This window comes from Silurus aristotelis, assembly GCF_946808225.1.
Source record: "Silurus aristotelis genome assembly, chromosome: 14".
Taxonomy (NCBI): Eukaryota; Metazoa; Chordata; class Actinopteri; order Siluriformes; family Siluridae; genus Silurus; species Silurus aristotelis.
The window spans coordinates 13,234,616-13,261,086 of NC_139587.1; the positions used below are offsets into that span (position 1 = coordinate 13,234,616).

The following is a 26,471-nucleotide window of genomic DNA, read 5'->3' on the forward strand; positions in this document are numbered from 1 at the left end:
GGCTCGGACATCGACCTTTTCGATTAGCGAACAGTTTTTCGACCAAAATTTGCACCCGATGAACGACCAAATGCCTGCTTATCGACCTTTTTTTTACCCCAACCCACGTGGAGCATTTTTTTTGTTACTTTTGTAATGTTTTTAATTTATACTTTTTACTGTATTATTGTCAGAAATCCACCTGCCACGTCCCCTTCGGCAGCTGTCAAAACCTCCGCTTTCCCTAAAGCCCCCGGCTTCAACAATGCACACCTGGGGCTCATTATTTACTCATCCCCAGCTCCTATATAAACCCCTCATTCAGCCACACTCCTTGTCGGTTATTGTTGGTATGTGAAGGTGTTTGGTGCATGTTTGTCTGTGTTTTTTCCTGTCACACGTATTCCTATGCGTTTCTTCCTTTCCGGACTCTTTCTTTCCAAAGCGCACCCCGGATTACCTTTTTCCTCCCGTGCGTTCGCCCGTGGACCTCGCCCCTCCAGTGCGTACCACGGATATCTCTCTTTCGTTTCTTGGAATTCTATGGCCTGCCGTGTGTGTGTGTGTGTGTGTGTGTGTTTTTGTGTTAAACTCTTTGTGTTTTCGTTAAACCAAAGCGAACTGTGCTCCGGCTTTGCCTCCACTCATTACGCTGCATAACAATTATATACAGTATTATTTATGTACCTGTATTAATACTGCTAAAAACAGGGCAATGTTAATGTTAATAAATGGGTATCGTTGGAGGTCGGGAACGGATTAATTGGTTTTGCATTATTTCTTATGGGATAATTACATTCGCTCTTAGACCTTTTCGCATTTCGACCGGTTTTAAGCAACGGATTAAAGTCGATAAGTGGGGTGCCACTGTGTACACAATAAAATTTTATTTGAATAAATACAATTAATTCAATTAATTCTTCTTCTTTCAGTATATTTAATACCCCCTGTCCTCTACATCTGCCTCTTTCAAACCAACCACCTGCATGTCTTTCCTCACCACATCCATAAACCTCCTCCTTGGTCTTCCTATTTTTCTCCATCCTGGTGGCTTCATCCTCAGCATCCCCATGTCTCTCCTCTACACATGTCCAAACCATCTCAATTGGCCTCCCTTACCTTGTCTCCAAAACGTCCTACATGCACTGTCACTCTAATAAACTAATTTCTAATCCTGTCCATCCTCGTCACTCCCATAGAAAACCTCAACATCTTCAGCTCTGCTACCTCCAGCTCCACCCCCTGTCTTTAAACCATACAACATAGCAGGTCTCACCACAGTTCCCTAAACTTTCCCTCTTGCAGATACCCTTCTATCACAACTTACTCCTGCCACTCTTCTCCACCCACTTCCCCCCCGATTTCTGCACTCTTTTCTTTACTTCTCTAACACAATTTCCATTACATTGCACTGTTGTCCCCAGGTACCTAAACCCTGCAACCGCACCACTCCACTGCCCTTCCTCTCATTCACACACATGTACTTTGTCTTACTCCTACTGACTTTCATTCCCCTTCTCTCCAGTGCATACCTCCAGCTCTCCAGGCTCTTCTAAAACTGCTCCCTACTCCCTACTTCACAAATCACAATATCATTCACAGACTCCTGTCTGACCTCATCCGTCAACCTGTCCATCACCATTGCAAACAGGAAATGGCTCAGAGCCGATCCTTGATGCAGTCCATCCTTCACCTTGAACCCATCTGTCGTTCCTACTAAACACTTCACTGCTGTCACACTGTCCTCATACATGTCCTGCACCACCCTCACAAATTTCTCTGACACACCAGACTTCCTCATACAAGACCACAATTCCTCTCTCGGCACCCTAATGTACGCTTTCTCTAAATCCACACACAATGCAACTCTCACTAACCTTCTCTTTACTTCTCCATCAACATCCTCAAAGCAAATAATGCGTCTTTAGTGCTCTTCCTCAGCATGAAACCATACTGTTGCTCACAGATGGTCACCTCTTCTCTTAGCCTGGCTTCCACTACTCTTTCCCATAACTTCATGGTGTGACTGATCAACTTTATTCCCGTGTAGTTTCTGCAGGTCTGCACATCTCCCTTATTCTTAAAAATTGGTATCAGCACACTTCTTCTCTATTTCTCAGGCATCCTCTCACCTTGTTAAAAAAAACAACCTGGTTAAAAACTCCACTGCCATCTCTCCTAAACACCTCCATGCTTCTACCGCTATGTCATCTGGTCCAACTGACTTTCCACTTTTCATCCTCTTAATCACTGCTCTCACTTCCTCCTTACTAATCCTATCCACTTTCTGCTTCACCATCTCCACACCATCCAACCTTCTCTCTCTCATTTTACTCATTCATTAGATGCTCGAAATGCTCCCTCCCCCTGCTCAACACACTCTCCTCATTAGTCAACACATTTCCATCCTTTATTGGTCTAACTTGCAGCACATCCTTCCCAGCTTAGTCCCTCTGTCTGGCCAATATGTATAAATCCTGCCTCCTGCCTAGTTCTCTTATCACTATGTCGATCCTAATTCTGTTTAATTCTGCCAACCTCTATCTCTTTGTGCTCTCCTGCACTTCCTCATTTCACTACCATGTCTCTTTGTCTTCCTTTCTATTTCCAGATGTCACACTAAGTACCTTTCCAGCTGTCTCCCTTATCACTTCTGCAGTAGGTGCCCAATCATCCAGCACCTCTTCAGCACCACCGAGCCCCTGTCTGACCTCTTCTCTGAATCTCACACTACAGTCTTCCTTCTTCAGTTTCTACCATCTTCTTCTACTTTTAATCCTCTCTCTCCTCATCTTTTTCTTTATCTCCAAAACCATCCCACAGACCATAATCGGATGCTGTCTAGCTGTCTATCTCCAATCTCCTTCAGGCTGCATCTCCTACATTAAATATATTCCACCTTCCTCCACTCTTATACGTCACTCCATGATACCATAAAATAAGTATTTACCACTGCCATTTCCATCCTTTTAGCAAAATCTACCACTATCTGCCCTTGCACATTCCTCTCCTTAAAGCCATACCTACCTATCACCTCCTCATCACCTCTGTTCCCTTCACCTACATGCCCATCAAAGTCTGCCCTAATCACCAATCTTTTATTCCTAGATACACTCTCCACCACTTCATCTAACTCACTCCAGAATATTTCATTCTCCTCCATCTCACAACCCACTTGTGAAGCAAAGGCACTGGAGCAAAGGCATCATCACCCCTTTAATTTCGTCACCTTATCAGAAACTCTTTTCACTGCCACTAAACTCTTACTGTACTCTTCCTTCAGAGTTACCCCTACACAATTTCTCTTTCCATCCACACCATCAAAGAACAGTTTAAAGCTCCTCCCCATTATATCAGCAACCTCTCTCTCTTTACCAGTCATAGTACCAACTCTAACCTCCACTCCTCCACTTCTCCTTTTCCTGCTGTCTCCTTTCCCTTCTATCTCTGTACTACGTCTTCTTCCTCTCTTTTTTCTCCTTTGGCCAACAGTAGCCAATTTCCACCAGTACCCTGTTGGCTAACAATACTAGTGGCGGTCGTTGGTAACCAACCCAGGCCTCAATCGATCCCGTATGAATTTCTGATTCGTGATCTGCATATTTGATTTGGCACATGTTTTATGCTGGATGCCCTTCCTAACGCAACCCTACCCATTTATCCAGGCTTGGGACCGGCACTCTCTTGTGCAACCCTAATGGCTGGGTTTAATACACTTTTTATTATATTATTATACTGAGTAATCAATTAAATTGGCACAAATTATATTGATTAAATAAAATTAAATAAATAGAAAAATAATTCAATAGTTTGCATTTGTTAGACCCCAATTTGGGTAATACAGGTGTGTGTGTGTGTGTGTGTGTGTGTGTGTGTGTGTGTGTGTTTCACATTTAATATTGAAATTTCTAAAGATATGATCTATTTAGCTGTTCTACTTATTTTAGCATACTTTAACAAATGTCTTCATTACTTCCATCCTTCATTAATTCACTTCCTCAATTCTTCGAATTTTCTCCTTTTAAGAAAAAGTACACTATAGCGATAGCACTAACCCTTACCCATGGAAAACTAATGCAAAACAAATCTAATTTCCGGGATGGAGTGAGTAGCCACATTAACACTGCACTAACTCTAGTATTTATTTTTTAGTATACCCTGGCATTGTTGTGTATGTTTTCAAGTTTAATAATAATAATAATAATAATAATAATAATAATAATAATGATAATTATAATAATAATAATAATAATAATAATAATAATAAAATAGCCTGAAAGTGTGAAGCAGAGAATAAAACTTGCAGTCCACCACTTGATACATTCCCTGTCTATCTTCATGTGATGAATGAAGACCTTCCTCTTCCTGAAACACTGAAACAAATTCCATGTTTGCTTTGTAAAAAAAAAAAAGAAAAAACGTTGTAGGCTGAATTATCTTAATTTGTAATATGGTAATCTAGCATACCATATATATATATATATATATATCTATATATATATATATATATATATATATATATATATATATATATATATATATATATATATATACATATATATATATATATATATATATATATATATATATATATATATATATATATATATATATATATATATATATATATGTGGTTTCTTTATTTTTCAGTTTTAGATCATCAAACTAATTTAAATATTAGTAAAAGATAACACAACATGTAGTTTTTAAATTAACTGTGGTTTATAACACCTGAGTTACTCTAAACACACCCAGGCCTGATTACTGCCACACCTGTTTGCAATCAAGAAATCTTTTAAATAGGACCTGCCTGACAAAGTGAAATAGACCGAAAGATGCTCAAAGGCTAGACATCATGCAGAGATCCAAAGAAATAAAAAAAAACAAATAAGAAAGAAATTGAGATCTATCAGTCTGGAAAAAGGTATAGAGCCATTTCCAAAGCTTTGGGACTCCAGCGAACCGCAGTGAGAGCCATTATTCACAAATAACAAAAACATGGAACAGTAAAAAAACCTTTCCAGGAGTGGCCAGCCGACCAACATTACCCCAAGATCACAGCGACGACTCATTTTAGAGGTCCCAAAAGTCCCCACAACAACATCCAAAGAACTGCAGGCCTCACTTGCCTCAGTTAAGGTCAGTGTTCATGATATTACCATAAGAAAGAGACTGGGTTCCAAGACGAAAACCGCTGCTAGAGCAAAAAGAACAAAGGCTTTTATCAGTTTTGCCAGAAAACATCTTGAACATCCCCAATACTTTTGGGAAAATACTCTGTAGACTGACGAGACGAAAGTTGAACTTTTTGGAAGGTGTGTGTCCCATTATGTCTGGCATAAAAGATCAGAAAAAGAACATCATACCAACAGTAAAAGATTTGCTGCTTCAGGACCTGGAAGACTTGCTGTGATAAATGGAACCATTAATTTAGCTGTTTACCAAAAAATCCTGAAGCAGAATGTCCTACCATCTGTTTGTGACCTCAAGCTAAAGCAAACTTGGGTTCTGCAGCAGGACAATGATCCAAAACACACCAACAAGTCCACCTCTGAATAGCTGAAGAAAAACAAAATTAAGACTTTGGAGTGGCCAAGTCAAAGTCCTGACCTGAATCCTATTGAGATACTGTGGCATGACCTCCAAAACGCGGGTAATGCTCTAAAACCCTCCAATGTGGCTGAATTACAACAGTTCTGCATAGATGAGTCAACCAAAATTCCTCCACAGCGCTGTAACAGACTAAGTGCAAACGCAAACGCAAACGCTTGATTGCAGTTGTTGCTGCTAAGGGTGGCCCAACCAGTTTTTAGATTTAGGTCAAACACTTTTTCACACAGGGCCCTGTAGTTTAGGATTTTGTTTTTTACTCAATAATAAAAACCTTTATATTTATATTTATTTATATGATCTGAAACATTAAAGTGTGACAAACATGCAAAAAAATAAAAAATCAGGAAAAACACTTTCACACCACTGTGTATGTGTATATATAAGTGTTTGTGTGTGTGTGTATATGTGTGGGTATGTATGTGTATGTGTATGTATATATATATATATATATATATATATATATATATATATATATATATATATATATATATATATATATATATATATATATATATATATATTAATAGATTGGTGTGCTAAGTAACACCACTTGTGTCTCTTCACAAAAACTCAATTGATTAAGCAAGAGTCTTGTGACAAAAATGATAATAGGAACTTTCTAGTCATAATAAATTATATTACTTTTTGGATACTTAAGTACATTTATAGGGAAAATACTTTTGTACTTAAACTCAAGTGAAAGTTTAAAGGCAGCACTTTTACTTTTACTAGAGTTTACTAGAGTTACTTTTACTCAACTACATGCTTTGTGAACCAGCGTCTACCACAGGAATCAGGTTTTTATTGATTCAGGGAGATGCACAATCCCCACATCTTTTTTAATCAGATGGAAATGGATTCATGGCTACTGTATCTATTTTCTAGCATCATATAGAATATGTATAAACAATTATTATGTCTAAAATGTCTTTTGAGACAGAATACCCAGCAGCAGCTGTGAAGATCTGCTTTTGCAGCGGTAGCTGTAGTGTAGTGTCCCACTATCCAACAACACCAAACCTGATGTTTTCAGGGAAAGACAAATGTCCCGATTCCACCTCACTCACTGTCGGATCTACTCATTGCCATGATAGATCTACTGGACTTCCTACCACTAGTATTCCCTGTACCTCCATGCTCCTGGCTCCGCTTCGGAGGAAGCGCTTAAGATAATTTAGCTGTTAATGGTTTACACTGGCTATCATTCCTGGACTACCTGCATTATGGATTCTACCCGCATTACGGATTATACCGATTTTCCGGTTCGTGGTTTTCCTCAAGCCCCTCTGCCTTGTGTATTCTGACTAATAAAGTGTTTAACCATACTCTGGTTTCCGACTCTTGGTCCACGCGTGACAGAAGACCTGACCGAAAATCATGGTAATCCTTCCTCCATGGATTACCAACCCGCGACAATCACGGATCCTTTCGAGGTATTCGTCGTGCCGCTGAGCTCCAGAGTCCTGCTGAGGGTGCTGTTGCGGTCCAGAGTCTGCCCCAAACCTCCGTGGAGGGAATCGCTTCACCTCAGACCTCCGCAGAGGGCATCGCTCCGCCTGGGACCTCCGCAGAGGTCAACGTTGCTCCTTGGACTTCCGCAGAGGGCGCTGTCGCGCCTTGGATATCCGCCAAGGGCGCCGCCATGCCTTAGACCTCTGTAGAAGGCATCACTTCACCTTCACCTTCGCAGAGGGCGTCGGTCCACCTCAGACCTTCCATGCTCCTGGCTCCGCAGGAAGCGCTCAAGATAGGTTTGCCGTTAACGGTTCACACTGGCGATTATCCCTGGACTACCTGCATTAAGGATTCTACCCGCATTACGGATTCTACTCGCATTACGGATTATACCGACACTCGTGCTTTTTCTCAAGCCCCTCTGCCTTGTGTATTCTGACTAATAAAGTGTTTAACCGGACTCCGGTTTCCGACTCTTGGTCCACGCGTGACAGATGTAGGGTGGCAGTGTATAATAATAATAATCTCTCTCTCTCTCTCTCTCTCTCTCTCTCTCTCTCTCTCTCTCTCTCTCTCTCTCTCTCTCTCTATATATATATATATATATATATATATATATATATATATATATATATATATATATATATATATATATATATGCAGTGATGAAAATAAGTACTTGAACACCCTGCTATTTTGCAAGTTCTCCCACTTAGAAATCATGGAGGGGTCTGAAATTGTAGGTGCATGTCCACTGTGAGAGACATAATCTAAAACAAAAATCCAGAAATCACAATGTATGTATTTATTTGTATGATACAGCTGCAAATAAGTATTTAAACACCTGAGAAAGTCAATGTTAATATTTGGTACAGTAGCCTTTGTTTGCAATTACAGAGGTCAAACATTTCCTGTAGTTTTTCACCAGGTTTGCACACACTGCAGGAGGGATTTTGGCCCACTCCTCCACACAGATCTTCTCTAGATCAGTCAGGTTTCTGGCCTGTCGCTGAGAAACACGGAGTTTGAGCTCCCTCCAAAGATTCTCTATTGGGTTTAGGTCTGGAGACTGGCTAGGCCACGCCAGAACCTTGATATGTTTCTTACAGAGCCACTCCTTGGTTATCCTGGCTGTGTGCTTCGGGTCATTGTCATGTTGGAAGCCTCGACCCATCTTCAATGCTCTAACTGAGGGAAGGACGTTGTTCCCCAAAATCTCGCAATACATGGCCCCGGTCATCCTCTCCTTAATACAGTGCAGTCGCCCTGTCCCATGTGCAGAAAAACACCCCCAAAACATGATGCTACCACCCCCATGCTTCACAGTAGGGATGGTGTTCTTGGGATGGTACTCATCATTCTTCTTCCTCCAAACACGTTTAGTGGAATTATGACCCAAAAGTTCTATTTTGGTCTCATATGACCACATGACTTTCTCCCATGACTCCTCTGGATCATCCAAATGGCCATTGGCAAACTTAAGATGTGCCTGGACATGTGCTGGTTCAAGCAGGGGAACCTTCCGTGCCATGCATGATTTCAAACCATGACGTCTTAGTGTATTACCAACAGTAACCTTGGAAACGGTGGTCCCAGCTCTTTTCAGGTCATTGACCAGCTCCACCTGTGTAGTTCTGGGCTGATTTCTCACCTTCCTTAGGATCATTGAGACCGCACGAGGTGAGATCTTGCATGGAGCCCCAGTCCGAGGGAGATTGACAGTCATGTTTAGCTTCTTCCATTTTCTTCCATTGCTCCAACAGTGGACCTTTTTTCACCAAGCTGCTTGTCAATTTCCCCGTAGCCCTTTCCAGCCTTGTGGAGGTGTACAATTTTGTCTCTATTGTCTTTGGACAGCTCTTTGGTCTTGGCCATGTTAGTAGTTGGATTCTTACTGATTGTATGGGGTGGACAGGTGTCTTTATGCAGCTAACGACCTCAAACAGGTGCATCTAATTTAGGATAATAAATGTAGTGGAGGTGGACATTTTAAAGGCAGACTAACAGGTCTTTGAGGGTCAGAATTCTAGCTGATTGGCAGGTGTTCAAATACTTATTTGCAGCTGTATCATACAAATAAATAGTTTAAAAATTATATATTGTATATTGCACCTACAATGACAATTTCAGACCCCTCCATGATTTCTAAGTGGGAGAACTTGCAAAATAGCAGGGTGTTCAAATACTTATTTTCCTCATATATATATATAGTGTGTGTGTGTGTGTGTGTGTGTGTGTGTGTGTGTGTGTGTGTGTGTGTGTGTGTGTGTATGAATACATGAATCAATTTCCATCTAATTAAAAAAGATGTGGGGATTGTGCATCTCCCTGAATCAATAAAAACCTGATGTCAAATTCCTGGAAACAGTGGTAGACACTGGTTCACAAAGCATGTAGTAGAGTAAAAGTAGAGATACACTCTGTAAAATATAACTCTAGTACAAGTAAAAGTGCTCTCTTTAAACTTTCAGGAGTTCAAGTACAAAAGTATTTTCCCTTCAAATGTACTTCAAAATTAATATGATTTGTTATTGTTAGGCGGGACAATAGCGGAAGCCGAGTCACCAGCAAACAGAGTTTAATAAAAACCACTGACATAGAACGAACACACAGAGTCCAACTGAGACAATAACGGACGCTGGAGTGGGGTGCGTGAAGTGCTTATGTGCTGTGTGTGTGTAACGAGGGACAGGTGTGTGGAATCAGTATGATGGTGAGGAGCTCCGGACAGGCGGGGCGCACACATGAAAAGAAGCAGGGTGCTCCCTGACACCACCCCCTCCACCAGGGGCGGCACCAGACGCGGATGCGAGGCATGGAACTCTGCCAGCAGCGCAGGGTCCAGCACGTCCCGCCGGACCACCCATGACCGCTCCTCCGGTCCATACCCCTTCCAGTCCACTAGGTATTCGAAGCGACCCCTGCGCCGTCAGGAATCCAGAACTTCTCTCACTACATAGACACCGGGCTGGTCCACGACCTCTGGCTGGGCAGGTGCAGCGGGGCCACCTGGGGGGTGAGAGACAGGAGAGGCACAAGGTTTGAGCAGGGATACATGGAAGGTAGGGTGAATGCGGTACCTCGGGGGCAGTTCGAGCCGGTAGGACACGTCGTTGACCCGGTCGGCAATCCTGAACGGCCCAATGAACCGGGGACTCAGCTTGCAGCAGGGCAGCTTCAGCTTCAAGTCTTTCGTGGACAGCCATACTAGGTCCCCTGGACGGAAACGTGGAGAGTCCAGCTGCTGTGCGTCAATGTGTTGGCGGGTGTTGCGGAGGGCTCGACGCAGCTGGGTGTGTGCTGATTCCCAGGTCCGATTGCTCTCCCGGAACCAAAAGTCCACTGAGGGCACATTGCTAGGTTCGTCCGACCAGGGGAACAGGGGTGGCTGAAACCCCAGCACGCACTGAAACGGTGTGAGCCCCGTAGAGTCCTGGCGAAGCGAGTTCTGTGCATACACGGCCCACGGTAAAACACGACACCACTCCCCCTGATCCTGGCCACAATAAGTCCTCAGGTAGTGGCTCAACTCCTGGATCCTCCGCTCTGCCTGGCCGTTGGACTGCGGGTGGTAACCTGACGTCACTGAACTGAGGGCCCCGGTCAGAGACAATCTCCTCCGGAAATCCGAAGTTCCGGAAGACGTGATGGAACAGGGCTTCCGCAGTCTCGAGGGCGGTGGGCAGGCATTTTCATGGGGACAAAGCGGCAGACCTTGGAAAAGCAATCCACCAACACCAGGATGCAGGTGTGGCCCTCCAAACTGGGCAGATCCGTCACGAAGTCGATTCCCAGGTGCGACCAGGGACGCTGAGGGATGGGTAGCGGCATCAGCTTGCCCACTGGCAGGTGACGCGGAACCTTGGACACCGCGCAGGTGGGACACTCCTGCACAAAATGCGTGATCTGCCCTGTCATTCCTGGCCACCAGTATCGCGCCTTGAGCTGGACCGTCCGTTTTTTTCCCCGGGTGGCCTGTGCCCGGTCCCTCGTGGACTGACCTGATGAGCCTGTGCCGGCAGGAGACCAGGACGAAGGTGAGAGAGTAGCCCTACCCCGGGTGAGTAGGCGTCGACTTTAACCACGAAAGGCTTCCGGGGGTCGGGGTGACGCAGAACTGGGGCGCTATAGAAACGACGGCGGAGCTCGTGGAAGGCCTGAGCCTCCTTGTTCCACCTCAGGGTTCGGGCCTTACCCCTGAGGAGCGAGGTGAGGGGGTCGGTGATCCTGCTGTAACCCTGGATGTACCTGCGATAGAAGTTCGCAAACGCTGTAGCTCCTTGATTGACTCTGGGACGGGCCATTCCCTCACCACCTTAACCTTCTTCTCGTCCATCTTGATCCCCGCTGCACTGATGATGTAACCTAGAAAGTGGATCGTTGTGTGGTGGAACTCGCACTTCGAGAGGTTCAGGTAGAGCCGCTGAGAACGAAGCACTTTTGGGATGGCACACACACATGTCTTTGGTGTTCCTCCAGATCTCGTGAGTAGATCAAGATGTCATCTATGTAGACCATGACGAATTTCTGGAGGTAGGGCCGAAGTATTTCGTTCATGAACCCCTGAAAGACCACTGGAGAGATAGAGAGGCCATATGGCATGACCCGGTATTCATAGTGCCCTGAGGGTGTGATGAAGGCCGTCTTCCACTCGTCTCTCCTCCTGATGCGCACCAGATTGTAAGCGCTCCGGAGATCGAGCTTGGTGAAGACCCGCGCCTCCCTCAGGTCCTCCAGAGCAGCAGGCACGAGCAGGAGGGGGTACGGAAGAGGAGCAATCTGCGAGTTTAGCTGTCTGTAGTCGATACAGGGGCGCAGACCTCCGTCCTTCTTTCCCATGAAGAAGAAGCTTGACGTTGCTGGGGAGGACAAGTGCGTGATGAACCCCTGATGGAGAGCCTGCTGCACGTATTCTTCCATTGCTCGGTGCTCAGGAGCCGACAGCGGGTATACACGGCCCTTGGGTAGCTTCGCACCGGGGAGTAGGTGAATGCAGCAGTCCCAAGGTCGATGAGGGGGGAGACGGGTGGTGGCCTGCGCACTGAACACGTCCTCAAACGACCGGTACTCCTTTGGGATCTCCACCTGCGTCTTGGTCGTGGCCTCCTCCACCCGGGTGGTGCCGATCACCGCCCCTGGGACCCGCGTTGGAAGGTGGGAGAGACAGTGCTCCTTACAGTGGGGACTCCACTCCAGGATGTCACAGGGGTCCCAGGAACACCTCGGTGCGTGCTTCTGTAACCAGGGTCTCCCCAGAATCACACTGACTGTGGAACTCTCCAGGACCAGGAACCGGATCTCCTCTCGATGAAACAGCCCCACTTGTAGCGTTACCACCAGCGTGCAGTACTTCACCCACCCCTCACCCAGTGGGCGTCCCTGTATGGTCTGAACCGCTAGGTCCTGGGAGCCCCTCTCTCGGGGGAGGTGTAATCATTCGAGGCAGGCCTGGGAGATGAAGTTCCCCGCCGATCCGGAGTCGACTAGTGCACACACAGAGATAGAGTGAACGGGGGTTAAGAGAGATATGGTCAACTTGGACAGTGGTGAAATGTCTGTCGGTAGCTGCATAGTACTCACCGCAGCATGAGCAGGGCATGTGGGGCACCGAGAGACGGAGTGCCCCTGTGACCCGCAGTACAGACACCTCCCAGCGGCCAGGCCGCGGGTCCTCTCTCTCCTGGATAGCCCTTGAGAGCATTGGTTCAACATCCGGGGCAGCGGTTGCACCTTGCAGAGCTTCAGGTTGAGGTGGAGTTGGGTGGCATGCGCTGGGAGAGCCCGATGGATTTTTGTATGAAGCTCTCCAACCCCACTGAGTCCTCATGCACCGCCATTGCCTGTTTAATTTCCGGATTTAACCACAGCCGATAAATACCGAGCAGCGCTGACTCGTTCCAGCCACTAGATGCCGCCATGGTGCGAAAATGGAGGCTGTAGTCGGTGATGCTTTCATTCCCCTAACGTAAGCTGAGCAGCTGGTCAGCCGTTGTAAGGACTCCGGAGGCGGAGCAAAAAGCTTCCAGGAAGTGTGCAGTAAATTGCGCATAGGAGTGTGTAACTGGGCCAGCGGCTTCCCACAGTGACTGCGCCCAAGCCAGCGCTCTCCCAGAGAGGAGGGAGATGAAAAAAGCCACCTTTGACTGTTTGGTGGGAAATCGCTGTGGTTGCATTTCGATGTACAAGTTCACCTGAAGCAGGAAGCCGCGGCATTCTTCTCCGGAGAATGTTGCCGGGAGCGCCATTAGACTGCCGGTGAACGTGGGGGGGGTTTTGCCGAGACGCTGAGGACGGAAAAGCTGCTCGGAGTGCGGCGATAAGGTCCCGAACCGGATGAAGGGTTGCTCCTCCATTGCGAGGTAAGCGCGGGTTAGATCCTCTCACTTGTCGTTTTCTTTCTTTCCTTTTCTTTCGGTCCGTTATTCTGTTAGGCGGGAGTGAACGAGGCGGAAGCCGAGTCACCAGCAAACAGAGTTTAATGAAAAACACTGACGTACAACGAACACACAGAGTCCAACTGAGACAATAACGGATGCTGGAGTGGGGTGCGTGAAGTGCTTATGTGCTGTGTGTGTGTAACGAGGGACAGGTGTGTGGAATCAGTATGATTGCGAGGAGCTCCGGACGGGCGGGGCGCGCACATGAGAAGAAGCAGGGTTCTCCCTGACAGTTATGGCTATAAAGTTCCTATTATTATTTTTGTCACAAGACTCTTGCTTAATCAATTTAGTTTTTGTGAAAAGACTGTTACTTAGCACACCAATCTATTAATATAATGATATTAATTACACAAACACTGATTGATATCTATTAAAAATTATCATGTGCCCAAAACATTCTTAAAAATACTTTTAGAAAAATCACGCAAATAAGGCCATGCTTGTTGTGGCAACTTATAGTAAGTAGTCTTCCTTTCTTCCATTATTTATTACTCTTAAAATGTACTGCTTGCAGTTGAACTGATGCTAAAATTAATGTTGATGCTAAGTTAATATCTCCAAGCAGAAATCAAAGCAAGTTGAAAACAGAGCGTGCACTCGATTGGTGGCTTGCTGCGTGCTTGACCAGTTTAGTTTTTATCCACTCATAAATAAAAAGAAACGACTGATTTCACAAAATGTAGCTGAGTAAAAAGTAAGATATTTGACTTTGAATTCTTCTCAACAGATACGTGAAAAAGCTACTAAAGTACATTAATGATTATATTTACTTCCTTACTGTCCACCACTGCCTGAAGATGTGGGCTTTGTAGAATGGATCAATTATGCATGTGTAAAACTGTATCCATTATGCCTGAAAGTAACAACTAAACTTAAAGCTTTTATGAAAACAAACACTGAAATCATATTGAAAAGTTTCACAAATATAAAGGCTTTTTGAGAGAAAAGACATTGTTGAAATGAATGGATGATTGAAACCAGCTTGGAACCAACTTTTTATTCTTCCATCAGGATGGACATTTATAAGATCTATTTGACAAGGTATCAGTTATTACATAGTTATTAGCTGTTGCAACCTATTCTAGACACAGCGTTATACAAATCTCAGTGTGAGCTGCTTTGTGGTCTACCACCAGTTTTCACATTTGCTTAAAATTTAGTTTGAATCTTATGTTGTTTCAAGAGGACTGAAGATTACTTTTATACTTCATTCTTAGTAAACAGCTATATGAATGGTAGAAAAAAATATATTCTGTTTTCTCTGATGAGTTACAGGTTTTTGAAATACAAAATTAGTTTGATCTAAAACTGTCAAGACTGTATGCTGCGGAGGAGTTTCAAATTGTTTTCCAGGACTTCCATAAAGCTATATTGAGTTTGCACACACCGCTGGTCAGGGAAAAAAAACCCCACACATATCATTAATCTGTTATCTGATAGCACAAATAACACCAGTTTTATTAGAGTTTCTAGTTATAAGTGTAACTTACTGTTAATGCATCTATGAATGCTTGAAGTTACCTAAATGGGCAGCTATTTCATATTAATTGAGTAGTTAAATGAGCAGTGAAGGGTAAGGGCCTTGCTTGACTTCCTGAACAAAGTCAAATGTACTGTATTAACCTCAAAAGCCTATCAATGTAAATTTAGGTGATATGTATGATCTGCAATATGCAGATTTAGCTAAAATGAAGATTATTATAAGGACATGACAAAAAGGCATAAAGCAGGTCCAGTTTATACAATGATCAAAACATTGATTCATTGATTCTCCCCTTGGGTCAGAACAAATCAACAGAACAACTTCAATGGGGTTAGCATAAAATCTACAAATTTACAAATCAAGTATTTAAAAGATAAACACAATTGTTTAAAAAATATATATTCCTCAGTTGGTATGATGATCATTTAATGATGGTGGTGAAGGGCTCTGACAATATTTTAGTCCACAATGTCAAAAATAGAGGTTTGCAAAATGCTACAGAATATGATTTCATGAATTTCATACAATTCAGTCCTGTTAGATGGAGTTGTTGTGATCTTTGAAGAGACCACATGACAGGAAATACACTATAATAGATCAAAGGAAATTAGTCAGAATGCCCTTTAAAGCATAATGTTTTTCACTGTATTTAAAAACACCATTGCATGTCTAGCTGCTGAAACCTACAGTTGGTGACAATTAAATTTTATTTGTACAGTGAATTTAACAGCTGTTGTCATAAAACAGTGTTACAAAAAAATCAATTCCTAATGAGCAAGCCAGAGGCAACAAACAAAAAAAATGCTCCATGAGATTTTAATACAGAAGAAATTTTAAGAGGAACTAGACTCTATAAACAACCCATCATTTCTTGGCTGACAACAGATAGGGACTATAAATTAGCTTATATAGTCTTTAGGATCTCCGCTGTTGCCTTTGAGCAAATATAAGTCTGCACACAGATAAATCACTTTGTCATCCATCACAATGTGGAAAGAGTTTCTAACACAAAAGGGACAAATAGTTGTTAATCTGCAACGGAAAGGTACTTAACATAAAAAAAAAATACTGTATGCTAAATATAATTATACAACAGCACAGAAATAATGCGCAGAACATGTGGTTCTGGCTGTAGCATTAACATTAACATTGATGCACATGTTCTAATACATTTATATTGTAATGACAATAATCATAAAGACATGTCAACATTCCACTTAATCTAAACATATTTTAAATGTTTGAAAAAATTTTTTTATAGTCATTGATGTAGTACAACTGTAACTTAATTTTGTTTCTGTACTGTGCAATGACAAACATAATCTGGTCCTTATCATGTCTTAATTTTTATTTTTTCAGGTTTGTTTATAAGCCATTCTGTTGCAGATTTGTTGTTGTTGTCTTGCTGCATAATCCAATTTCTACATAGCTGAGGGGCCAGATGATTTGTATTATGTCCTAATGCATAAAACTATAGTAGGTTATTTATTTTTTATTTTTTGGTTGTTGAATCACTATAGTAAAAACAGAATAATAAGCATATGTGTATTCACATTTATTTGATGTGGTTTATTTCTGGCATATCAAAAAACTTTTGAAATTATTTAGCCAAACCACCTTATATAACTAATTAAACAGCAGATTAAATAATTTACCATGTGCAATGCAAAAATCCAGGTGAAAGCTTCATTAATCTTTAGCCATCTGGATGCAAGGATTTTATAACAGGTGGTCCAATATTCAGACCATCTTGAGAAACCAAATTTATTCAAATAATATTTAGGATTATGCTCCATGTATTAATGTATGTTCAAGAAATTTAAAGCTGGTCTTTTATGTTAGATGCGTTTTTAGTTTTAAAAATGTATAGGAAATGCAACTAATAATGTACTGAAAGGTAGTCTAAAGTAATGTGTGAACCTGAATGTGGATGAGGCTGAGCTGACTGGTCAAATGGAGTGAACCTGAATGACTTACTACGTACTAATCAATTACACTATGTCCTAAATCTTTCGTTGCAAAAGTCCACTGAACACTATGAACGAATCCCCACAACATGCTAAACCACAATACTCTCTTTCAAGACCTATAAATCAGCATTTATAATACCCATAGGATTGTAGAAGAATCTATCACAGATTTTTTCCTCACACGGCATTTTTTTTATGACTTACCTCTGCCTATTCTTCTGCCATTTGCTTATGATGTGCTTGTGCTTTTTGCTCATTTATACTCATTTGTGTCTTAGTTGAAAAGTCTTGCTCAGTGTTATAATGAGCTAAGTTTTCGATTTTAAAGCTCCCCTCGCCTGTTTTCTGTGTTTAACATTGCCTGCCTGTGCTCTGACCCCTCAATATACTTTGATTACCAGACTGTGAATAAACCTTTGCATCCTGTGTTCTTGTACCACATGAGGCACCATACAACAATGAATTCAGGGCACTATGAAACCAAGTGTTTGGTAAGATATATTTTCTAGTTATCTTGCTTCAATATAAATGTTACCAGTCTGATCAGTGCCTGTCTTCTCTGTGTTCAATTTCACATTGCCGAGCATCAAATACTGACTCAAAATTTGTTTAAAATGTCCACAGTGTTGGTACCAGTGACCCTCTGCCAGTGATCATCATCAGCAATTATGATTTGCAGCAGGTAAACAATGTCTCTCATCAGCTGTTTAACATTTTTGTATTTTACAGGAAAGTACAGTAATTTTTTTAACTTTCCTGTAAAATACAAAAATGTTAAACTGCCGTGTGAGAAAAAAATCTGTGATAGATTCTTCTACAATCCTAATGGTATTGTAAATGCTGATTTATAGGTCTTGAAAGAGAGTATTGTGGTTTAGAATGTTGTGGGGATTCGTTCATAGTGTTCAGTGGACTTTTGCAACGAAAGATTTAGGACATAGTGTAATTGATTAGTATGTAGTAAGTCATTCAGGTTCACTCCATTTGACCAGTCAGCTCAGCCTCATCCACAGTAATTAACCCAGCCATTAGGGGGGCACAAGCCAGTGCACTCTTAGTGCCGGTCCCAAGCCTGGGTAAATGGGGAGGGTTGCGTTAGGAAGGGCATCCAGCGTAAAACATGTGCCAAATCAAATATGCGGATCACAAATGAGAATTTCATACCGGATCGGTCGAGGCCCGGGTTAACAACAACCGCCACAGGTATTGTTAGCCGACAGGGTACCGGTGGAAATTGGGCTACTGTTGGCCGAAGGAGGAGAAGGAGAGGAGGAAGACGTCTACAGAGACGGCAGGAAAAGGAGCAGTGTAGGAGAGTAGAGGTTCGGGTTGGTACTTTAAATGTTGGTACTATGACGGGTAAAGGGAGAGAGGTAGCTGATATGATGGAGAGGAGAAAGGTAGATATGCTGTGTGTTCAGGAGACCCAGTGGAAAGGGAGTAAGGCCAGGAACATTGGAGGTGGGTTTAAACTTATTTATCATGGTGTGGATGGGAAGAGAAATGGTGTAGGGGTGATTCTGAAGGAAGAGTACAGTAAGAGTGTAGTGGAGGTGAAGAGAGTTTCTGATAGGGTGATGATCGTGAAGGTGGAAGTTGAAGGGATGATAATAAATGTCATCAGTACCTATGCTCCACAAGTTGGCTGTGAGATGGAGGAGAAGGAAAGATTCTGGAGTGAATTAGATGAAGTGGTAGATGGAAAGAGCGAGGAAAGAATGATTGGTGATTGGGGCAGACTTTAATGGGCATGTAGGTGAAGGGAACAGAGGTGATGAGGAGGTGATGGGTAGGTATGGTTTTAAGGAGCGGAATGTGGAAGGGCAGATGGTGGTAGATTTTGCTATAAGGATGGAAATGGCAGTGGTGAACACGTATTTTAAGAAGAAGGAGGATCATAGGGTGACGTATAAGAGTGGAGGAAGGTGCACACAGGTGGATTATGTTCTATGTAGGAGATGCAACCTGAAGGAGATTGGAGACTGTAAGGTGTTGGCGGGGGACAGTGTAGCTAGACAGCATCGGATGGTGGTCTGTAGGATGGTTTTGGAGGCGAAGAAGAAGAGGAGGAAAGTAAGGATTGAAAGAAGAATAAGTTAGTGGAAACTGAAGGAGGAAGAGTGTAGTGTGAGGTTCAGGGAAGAGGTCAAACAGGGGCTTGGTGGTGGTGAAGAGGTGCCGGTTGATTGGGCAACTACTGCAGGAGTAATGAGGGAGGCAGCTAGAAAAGTACTTGGTGTGACATCTGGAAATAGAAAGCAAGACAAGGAGACGTGGTGGTGGAATGAGGAAGTGCAGGAGAGCATTAGGGGAAAGAGGTTGGCAAAACAGAAGTGGGATCGACAGAGTGATGAGAAAAGTAGGCAGGAGTACAAGGAGATGCGGCAGCAGGTAAAAAGGGATGTGGCGAAAGCCAAGGAAAAGGCATATGAGGAGCTGTATAAGAGGTTGGACACTAAGGAAGGAGAAAAGGATTTATACCGATTGGCCAGGCTGAGGGACCGAGCTGGGAAAGATGTACTGCAAGTTAGAGCAATAAAGGATGGAGAGGGAAATGTGTTGACTAGTGAGGAGAGTGTGTTGAGAAGATGGAGGGAGTATTTTGAGCAGCTGATGAATGAGGAAAATCAGAGAGAGAGAAGGTTGGAGGATGTGGAGTTGGTGAAGCAGGATGTAGATAGGATTAGTAAGGAGGAAGTATGAGCAGCGATTAAGAGGATGAAGAATGGAAAGTCGGTTGGACCAGATGACATACCGGTAGAAGCGTGGAGATGTTTAAGAGAGATGGCAGTGGAGTTTTTAACCAGATTGTTTAACAGGTTTCTGGAAGGGAAGAGGATGCCTGAGGAATGGAGAAGGAGTGTGCTGGTACCGATCTTTAAGCATAAGGGAGATGTGCAGACCTGCAGTAACTACAGGGGAATTAAGTTGATCAGTCACACCATGAACTTATGGGAAAGAGTAGTGGAAGCCAGGCTGAGAGAAGAGGTGACCATCTGTGAGCAACAGTATGGTTTCATGCCGAGGAAGAGCACCATAGATGCCTTATTTGCTTTGAGGATGTTGATGGAGAAGTATAGAGAAGGACAGAAGGAATTGCATTGTGTATTTGTGGATTTAGAGAAAGCGTACAACAGGGTGCTGAGAGAGGAGTTGTGGTATTGTATGAGGAAGTCAGGTGTGTCAGAGAAGTATGTGAGGGTGTTGCAGGACATGTATGAGGACAGTGTGACGGCAGTGAAGTGTGCAGTAGGTACGACAGACTGGTTCAGGGTGAAGGTTGGACTGCATCAAGGATCTTAGGACAGTGTGACGGCAGTGAAGTGTGCAGTAGGTACGACAGACTGGTTCAGGGTGAAGGTTGGGTGACAGACTACGAACCAGTCACCCTTCACCCTGAAGGGTGAACCTTCACCCTGAACCAGTCTGTACCTACGGTACATGTCCTGCAACACCCTCACATACTTCTCTGACACACCTGACTGCATCAAGGATCTTAACAGGACAGGTTGACGGACGAGGTCAGACAGGAGTCTCCCTGGACTATGATGTTTGCAGATGATATTGTGATTTGTGGTGAGAGCAGGTTGAGAAGAGCCTGGAGAGGTGGAGATATGCGCTGGAGAGAAGGGGAATGAAAGTCAGTAGGAGTAAGACAGAGTACATGTGTGTGAATGAGAGGGAGGGCAGTGGAGTGATGCGGTTGCAGGGAGAAGAGGTGGAGAAGGTGGAGGAGTTCAGGTACCTGGGGTCAACAGTGCAAAGTAATGGAGAGTGTGTTAGATAAGTGAAGAAAAGAGTGCAGGCAGGGTGGAGTGGGTGGAGAAGAGTGACAGGAGTGATTTGTGATAGTAGGGTATCTGCAAGAATGAAAGGGAAAGTTTATAGGACTGTGGTGAGACCTGCGATGTTGTATGGATTAGAGACAGTGGCATTAAGTAAAAGACAGGAGGTGGAGGTGGAGGTAGCAGAGCTGAAGATGTTAAGGTTTTCGTTGGGAGTGACGAGGATGGACAAGATTAGAAATGAGTTTATTAGAGGGACAGCACATGTAGGATGTTTTGGTGACAAGGTGAGGGAGGCGAGATTGAGATGGTTTGGACATGTGCAGAGAAGGGACATGAATTATATTGGTAGAAAAATGCTAAAGATGGAGCCACCAGGTAGGAGGAAAAGAGGAAAGCCAAGGAGGAGGTTCATTGATGTGGTGAGGGAAGACATGCAGGTAGTTGGTGTGAAAGAGGCAGATGTAGAGGACAGGGTGGTATGGAGACGGATGATCCGCTGTGGCGACCCCTAATGGGAGCAGCCGAAAGAAGAAGAAGAAGACAGGAAAGTACAGTAATTCAGATTCTAAAGTCAAGGTGATTAGTGTAATTGAGGAGCAGCTGTTGTATATGATAATAAACACTGAGGCTATACTAAATAAAAAAAGAACATTGCTCTTGCAGGAGACTAAAGACAGCCTTGGTATAAATAGCTGGCTAGTTTTGTATAATCTGCCCCCAATTTTATTTATTTATTTACACTTTATTGCTTATTCAGGTGTATTTCTGCAGAACAATAAGATAGCAAAGTTAAGTAAGAAAGATGTCCACAGTCATTATAACATTGTCAGTCCCTTATTAGTAGTTTTTGTCTGTCTGGATTATGTGCTTATTATGGTCAAATAAAATAATAATAAGAACAATACTACTATTACTATTAATATTACTATTACTACTACTACTACTACTAATAATAATAATAATAATAATAATAATAATAATAATAATAATAATGTGTACACTGTAACAGCCAAATGTTTGTGTACACCTGACCATCAGTGGGTCTTTCCAAGACTCTTACCAGAATGTTGGAATTGTAGATTTGTTTTTTATTTTTTATGCTGGAGCATTACAATTTCTTTTCATTGGAGCTAAGCAAGCTAGTTCTGTTCCAGCATGACATCCTGTGTACAAAAAGCAAGTGAAAGGACTCAAGTCACTGAAGCCCTGACACAACCCTACAAAACACATTTGGATGAATTGGATCACTGCCTGTGCATCAGGGCTTCTCACTTGGCATCGGTGCACAACCTCACTAATGCTCCCCGCAGGCAGATTACAAGATCTATTGAGAAGCCTTTTCAAAATAGTGGAGGCTGTTATTACAGCAAAGGACCAACTCTGTGTTTATGCCCATGGTTTTGAAATAATGTATGTGATGGTCAGGATATGAGTGGATAAAAACTTAACTAGTCAAGCACACAAGCAAGCCACCATTCAGAGTAAAGAAAATGCTCTGTTTAAAACTTGTTTTGATTGCTGCTTGGTGGTATTTACTTAGCACCAACATACAGTAAAGCATCAGTTCATCAACAAGCAGAAAATTCTGAGAGTAATAAATGATGCAAGAAACTCCAGACTCTAACTTGCCACAACACCCGCGGCATATTTGCGTGATTTTTCGAAGTAGTTAAAAAGAAGGTTTTGGACTCATGATATTTCTAATAGAGATCAATCAGTGTTTGACTAATTACTATTATTCATTAATAGATTGGTATTAATAGATTGGTGTGCTGAGAGAAACATGAGAGTTTTTTATATACTTTTTTTACTTACTTTTCACAGTCTTAGGCCATTGAAGCAAATTTTATTGTATTAATTGCAGCCAGCTTCGTGAATATTTAGCAGTACAATGATTGTTACCACTATTAATAGGTACAGACAAATCATTGCATTAGTAATTCCAGGTTTATTAATTATTATTAGATAAATATTGAATTTCTTGCCCATAACTGTTTTCTATAGCTTCCACATATACAGTACACATTAACCCCCCCCCCCCCCCCCCTTCTCATCAGAATACACTGCATGATGTGTTTTGTTAAATTGGCTTGTTTAGTAATTACCATGCTATTACATCCCTATTAAGCATAAACACTGAACTAGCACTATTAAGTAGAGACTAAGTTCACAAGGTAGCCAAAAGGTTACAGTGTTCAGTAGGCACATAGTGATAATAGCACAGTGAGAGTGAGGAAAACGTTCTGGGTCATTGGCACCCCCTCACAGCTGTGCCATGTGGGCAGTCAAGATAGTTTGACATCTCCTGAAAGCTCTCCACTAAAACCTTTTATCAACGACAACAAATTCCCAGCAAGCCTCTGTCTTCTCCTCTAACCCCCAGAACACATTCCACCCAGATCACAGCACCATTTAATACAATGTTAGAAAACACTAACAATGTCTGTCTGTTGATTATGACAAAGAGGTTCTTTGTTTTCTCTTTCAAAGTTTGTTTGTCTTTTATATTGGTACGTTGTATAATTTGAAGGCCAATTATTTATGGTAGATATTAAAGAAAAAAGTTAGTAGACTTTGACTTTTTCAATTGTACATACAAGTCCATACTTTAGCATAGATAACACATTTAAAAACAGAAGTCACATAAGTATGGCTGTCAACCGATTAAAATGTTTAATTAATTAATCACAAGTTTGTCATGAGTTAACTCATGATTAATCGCTACCTAATCGCACATTTTTATCTGTTCTAAATATACCTTGAATTGAACATGAGCATGCACAAATATTTGTATAAATCATCCATGTATGTTTATTATTAGTGAAACCAGACTCAACATATAGCATGAAGACAAAATATTCTTGTAAATGTTTAAAGTAATTATGACAAATCTTTAGAACACCAAACAGAACTTTTGCAGTTTCCACATGGGTGTTTTTAATTGCCAGATGTGTATATCACGATGGCTATTGGTGCTTGATTTAAAACATGGCACATCAGTAAAACAAATTTTTAGTGATCAAAAATAATTTATCGCCGCAGTTTATTATTTTTCTTATACCTGAGCAAAGAAAGGCCGTCATGAATAAATGTGTTGCGGTGAAGGTTTTCATTTAGCCTCTTTTATATTTATTTATTTATATTTAATAAAAATTTTCAAACAGAAATGGGCACTGCATTAACGCCTTAAAGCGTTTATTTTGACAGCCCTACACTTAACCCTATGCTGAATTAAAACAAATTCATGCTAGAAAATCAAATGAGCCTAGACGCATAAAGCAAAATGCATTGTGACCACATAATCCTGACAAACATTATCTATTAGCTGGAAAAATTAGCTCACGTCAGAACATAGAATCTGAGAATATCTCATATATCTATTTTGCCCAATTGTGTAAATGCTCTGGCTTTGCCCATTATTCCTAGTTGCTCATTAATTCATAAGATATGATTATACACATATTTGTGATGCCTTTAATGAACTTTGTTTTATGTTGCCAGATAAAAAAAATAAATTCCAATGTTTTTTTTTTTTTATTCGCTCTGAAAAGAGAGCAGCAAAATGCCTTGAAGGATAATTAGATATGCTTTAATAGTATCATACATACAAAAAAGACAGAGGGGTGTCAGAATTGCATATTACTGAAACATACTTGTTTTTGGCAAACTCCACCCTGAACACACAACTCATAAATCTCTCTAAATAGATTATATTCTAGGCCGTTAATATGGGCATGTAACTGAACTCTTTGTACGGCCTTAAGTGCACATGTAAACCTAAACTTAAAAGTAATTAGAAACAACTTTTTAGCATACTTACAGAAAGCCCTGAAAATAAAATTCTCAGAAAATATATTTGGCACAAAAATATTTGGGTATGTTCAAAGGGAATTTTTTTTGAGGCAAAAGTGTGAATGGTACCTGATATTGTGGGACTTGCGCTTGATCTCAGTCCAGCACAGGTTCATGTTTTGGTCAGAGTGTTTGATATGCCCGCTGCACTCAATGGGCACCTCCTGCCCCTCAAGATCCCCCACCGATTGGCAGGGCACACAGTGGCATTTCGGCCACGAGGGCCGACCTGCAGCTGCAAGAAACATGACAGGATTATTAGGCTTAAATGTCTATGAAGTTTTGACACAGCAAACAAAAACAAATAAATATGCAGATTACACTTTTGTGAAGGTTGTGGTTGTCTCTATTATTATATTACAGCCTAGTTCTCAAGAACATTTGCAGGTCATTTTGTCACACACATCACAATTCCAATAATAAGGAGGGGTTCCCCAAGTCATGACACTTTTTAAATCTATGGATTATGAGCACCAATGTGCTCATCCCTTCATCCTTTATGAAATCTGTCACCCTGTCAGCAGTGTTGGTATGAAGCAGAAGCTGCTATGCCCTCATGACCTACACCCTTTTACTTTGTCATCCAATCACAATGGCATAATCTCTACTCAACCTTTGGCCAAGTGAAAATGCACCTTCCCTCTTTTGCCCTTTAATTGCCTGCTGCAGTTGTTGGCCAAAAGAAACCGTGCCTTTCCAACACATTAGAAATTTAGCGATGCTAAATTTAATTAATTAATTAATTAAAATACACTATATATTTTTATATTAAAAAATAATAATAAACTACAGTATATCTACACATAGGATTTCTGCTTAAGTTGCAGCATATCATTTTGAGTATCTATTTAATGGGTATTATAGTATATTATATAAATAATGGTACCCTATAAAGCAAGGGTATAAACTATATTTGATAAATAAAAAAAAAAGCCCAGACTCTAACAATGCTTGTAATATTTCCCATTCTTCTATTTAGGACATGCTCCACACTAACCCCAGAAGAACCAGACAGCTGTTACCTATTTAGCCTTGCTCACCTTGCTCAGATTAAAGGCCCTGATAAAAAAAAAAAAAAAATGACAATTAAACACTGATAAAATATTGTGTGACAAAAGACCCACAGGATGAAATGTATGATGTGTAAATTTTTTTACCCAAGGAACATGTTAAATATGATTTTTTCTAAGGAAAGTTCAGGTCTCTTGTGAGCAATGCCCTCAATAATCTCTCTACAATTTAACAAAGTAAAGCCTTACCTTAATATGGAGATCACCCAAGAAACTGTAATCCTTCTTTTATAGGCTGATACCCTTACTTGAGTCAGTTATTAAGCCTGATTTAGAGTCAGATTTGATGAATGTCTGATCTAAAAGCATGGCTGAAATACCACAGAATTCCTCTCATTTCAAAGACAATATTGTTCTTTGTATTAGTGCCACCCTTGCCAGCACACCCACCTGACCAGAAACGCAGAGCACACATCCAAGTAGGCAGGCACTGATCGCCAGCCTGCCCCATGCACAACTACAAAAGAGATCAGCAGGGCACTGCCAACCTCTGGATAAAGCACACAAAAAAATTGCTGTTCAAGCAAATTCTACCAAAGGCTTTCCTGGCTTGCCCCCCAAAAAAATCTAATTACATTTTATTACTACTGGGCTTTTAACAATAAACATTGTCACAAAACAGTGACAATTTATAGAAATCCAGAAAAAAATATCTGGAATTAGAGCTGCATTTTGCAAGCCAGATACAACAATGGTGAGGATACACTCAACTGTTCCTCAGTGATGCAATGAGGAAGAAACCTTGAGAGAAACCAGCATCAAAAGGGATCTGATTCTTTTCTGAATGACACTGGATGGTGGGAACATAAATCATTACTTTT

At 41.8% G+C, this 26,471-nt stretch overlaps 1 protein-coding gene across 1 annotated transcript in view; it reads right to left on the reverse strand.

The window, feature by feature from the left end:
* Window positions 1-26,139, reverse strand: part of drp2 (dystrophin related protein 2) — a 104,515-nt gene extending 78,376 nt beyond the window's left edge. Inside the window, exons 1-2 of the mRNA XM_083560266.1 lie at window positions 25,840-26,139; window positions 24,650-24,815 (exon numbers count right to left, since the gene is read on the reverse strand). Coding sequence (XP_083416392.1) covers window positions 24,650-24,696 — 47 coding nt within the window. The 5' untranslated portion in view covers window positions 24,697-24,815; window positions 25,840-26,139. The remainder of the gene's footprint in view (window positions 1-24,649; window positions 24,816-25,839) is intronic.
* Window positions 26,140-26,471: the final 332 nt, after the last annotated feature.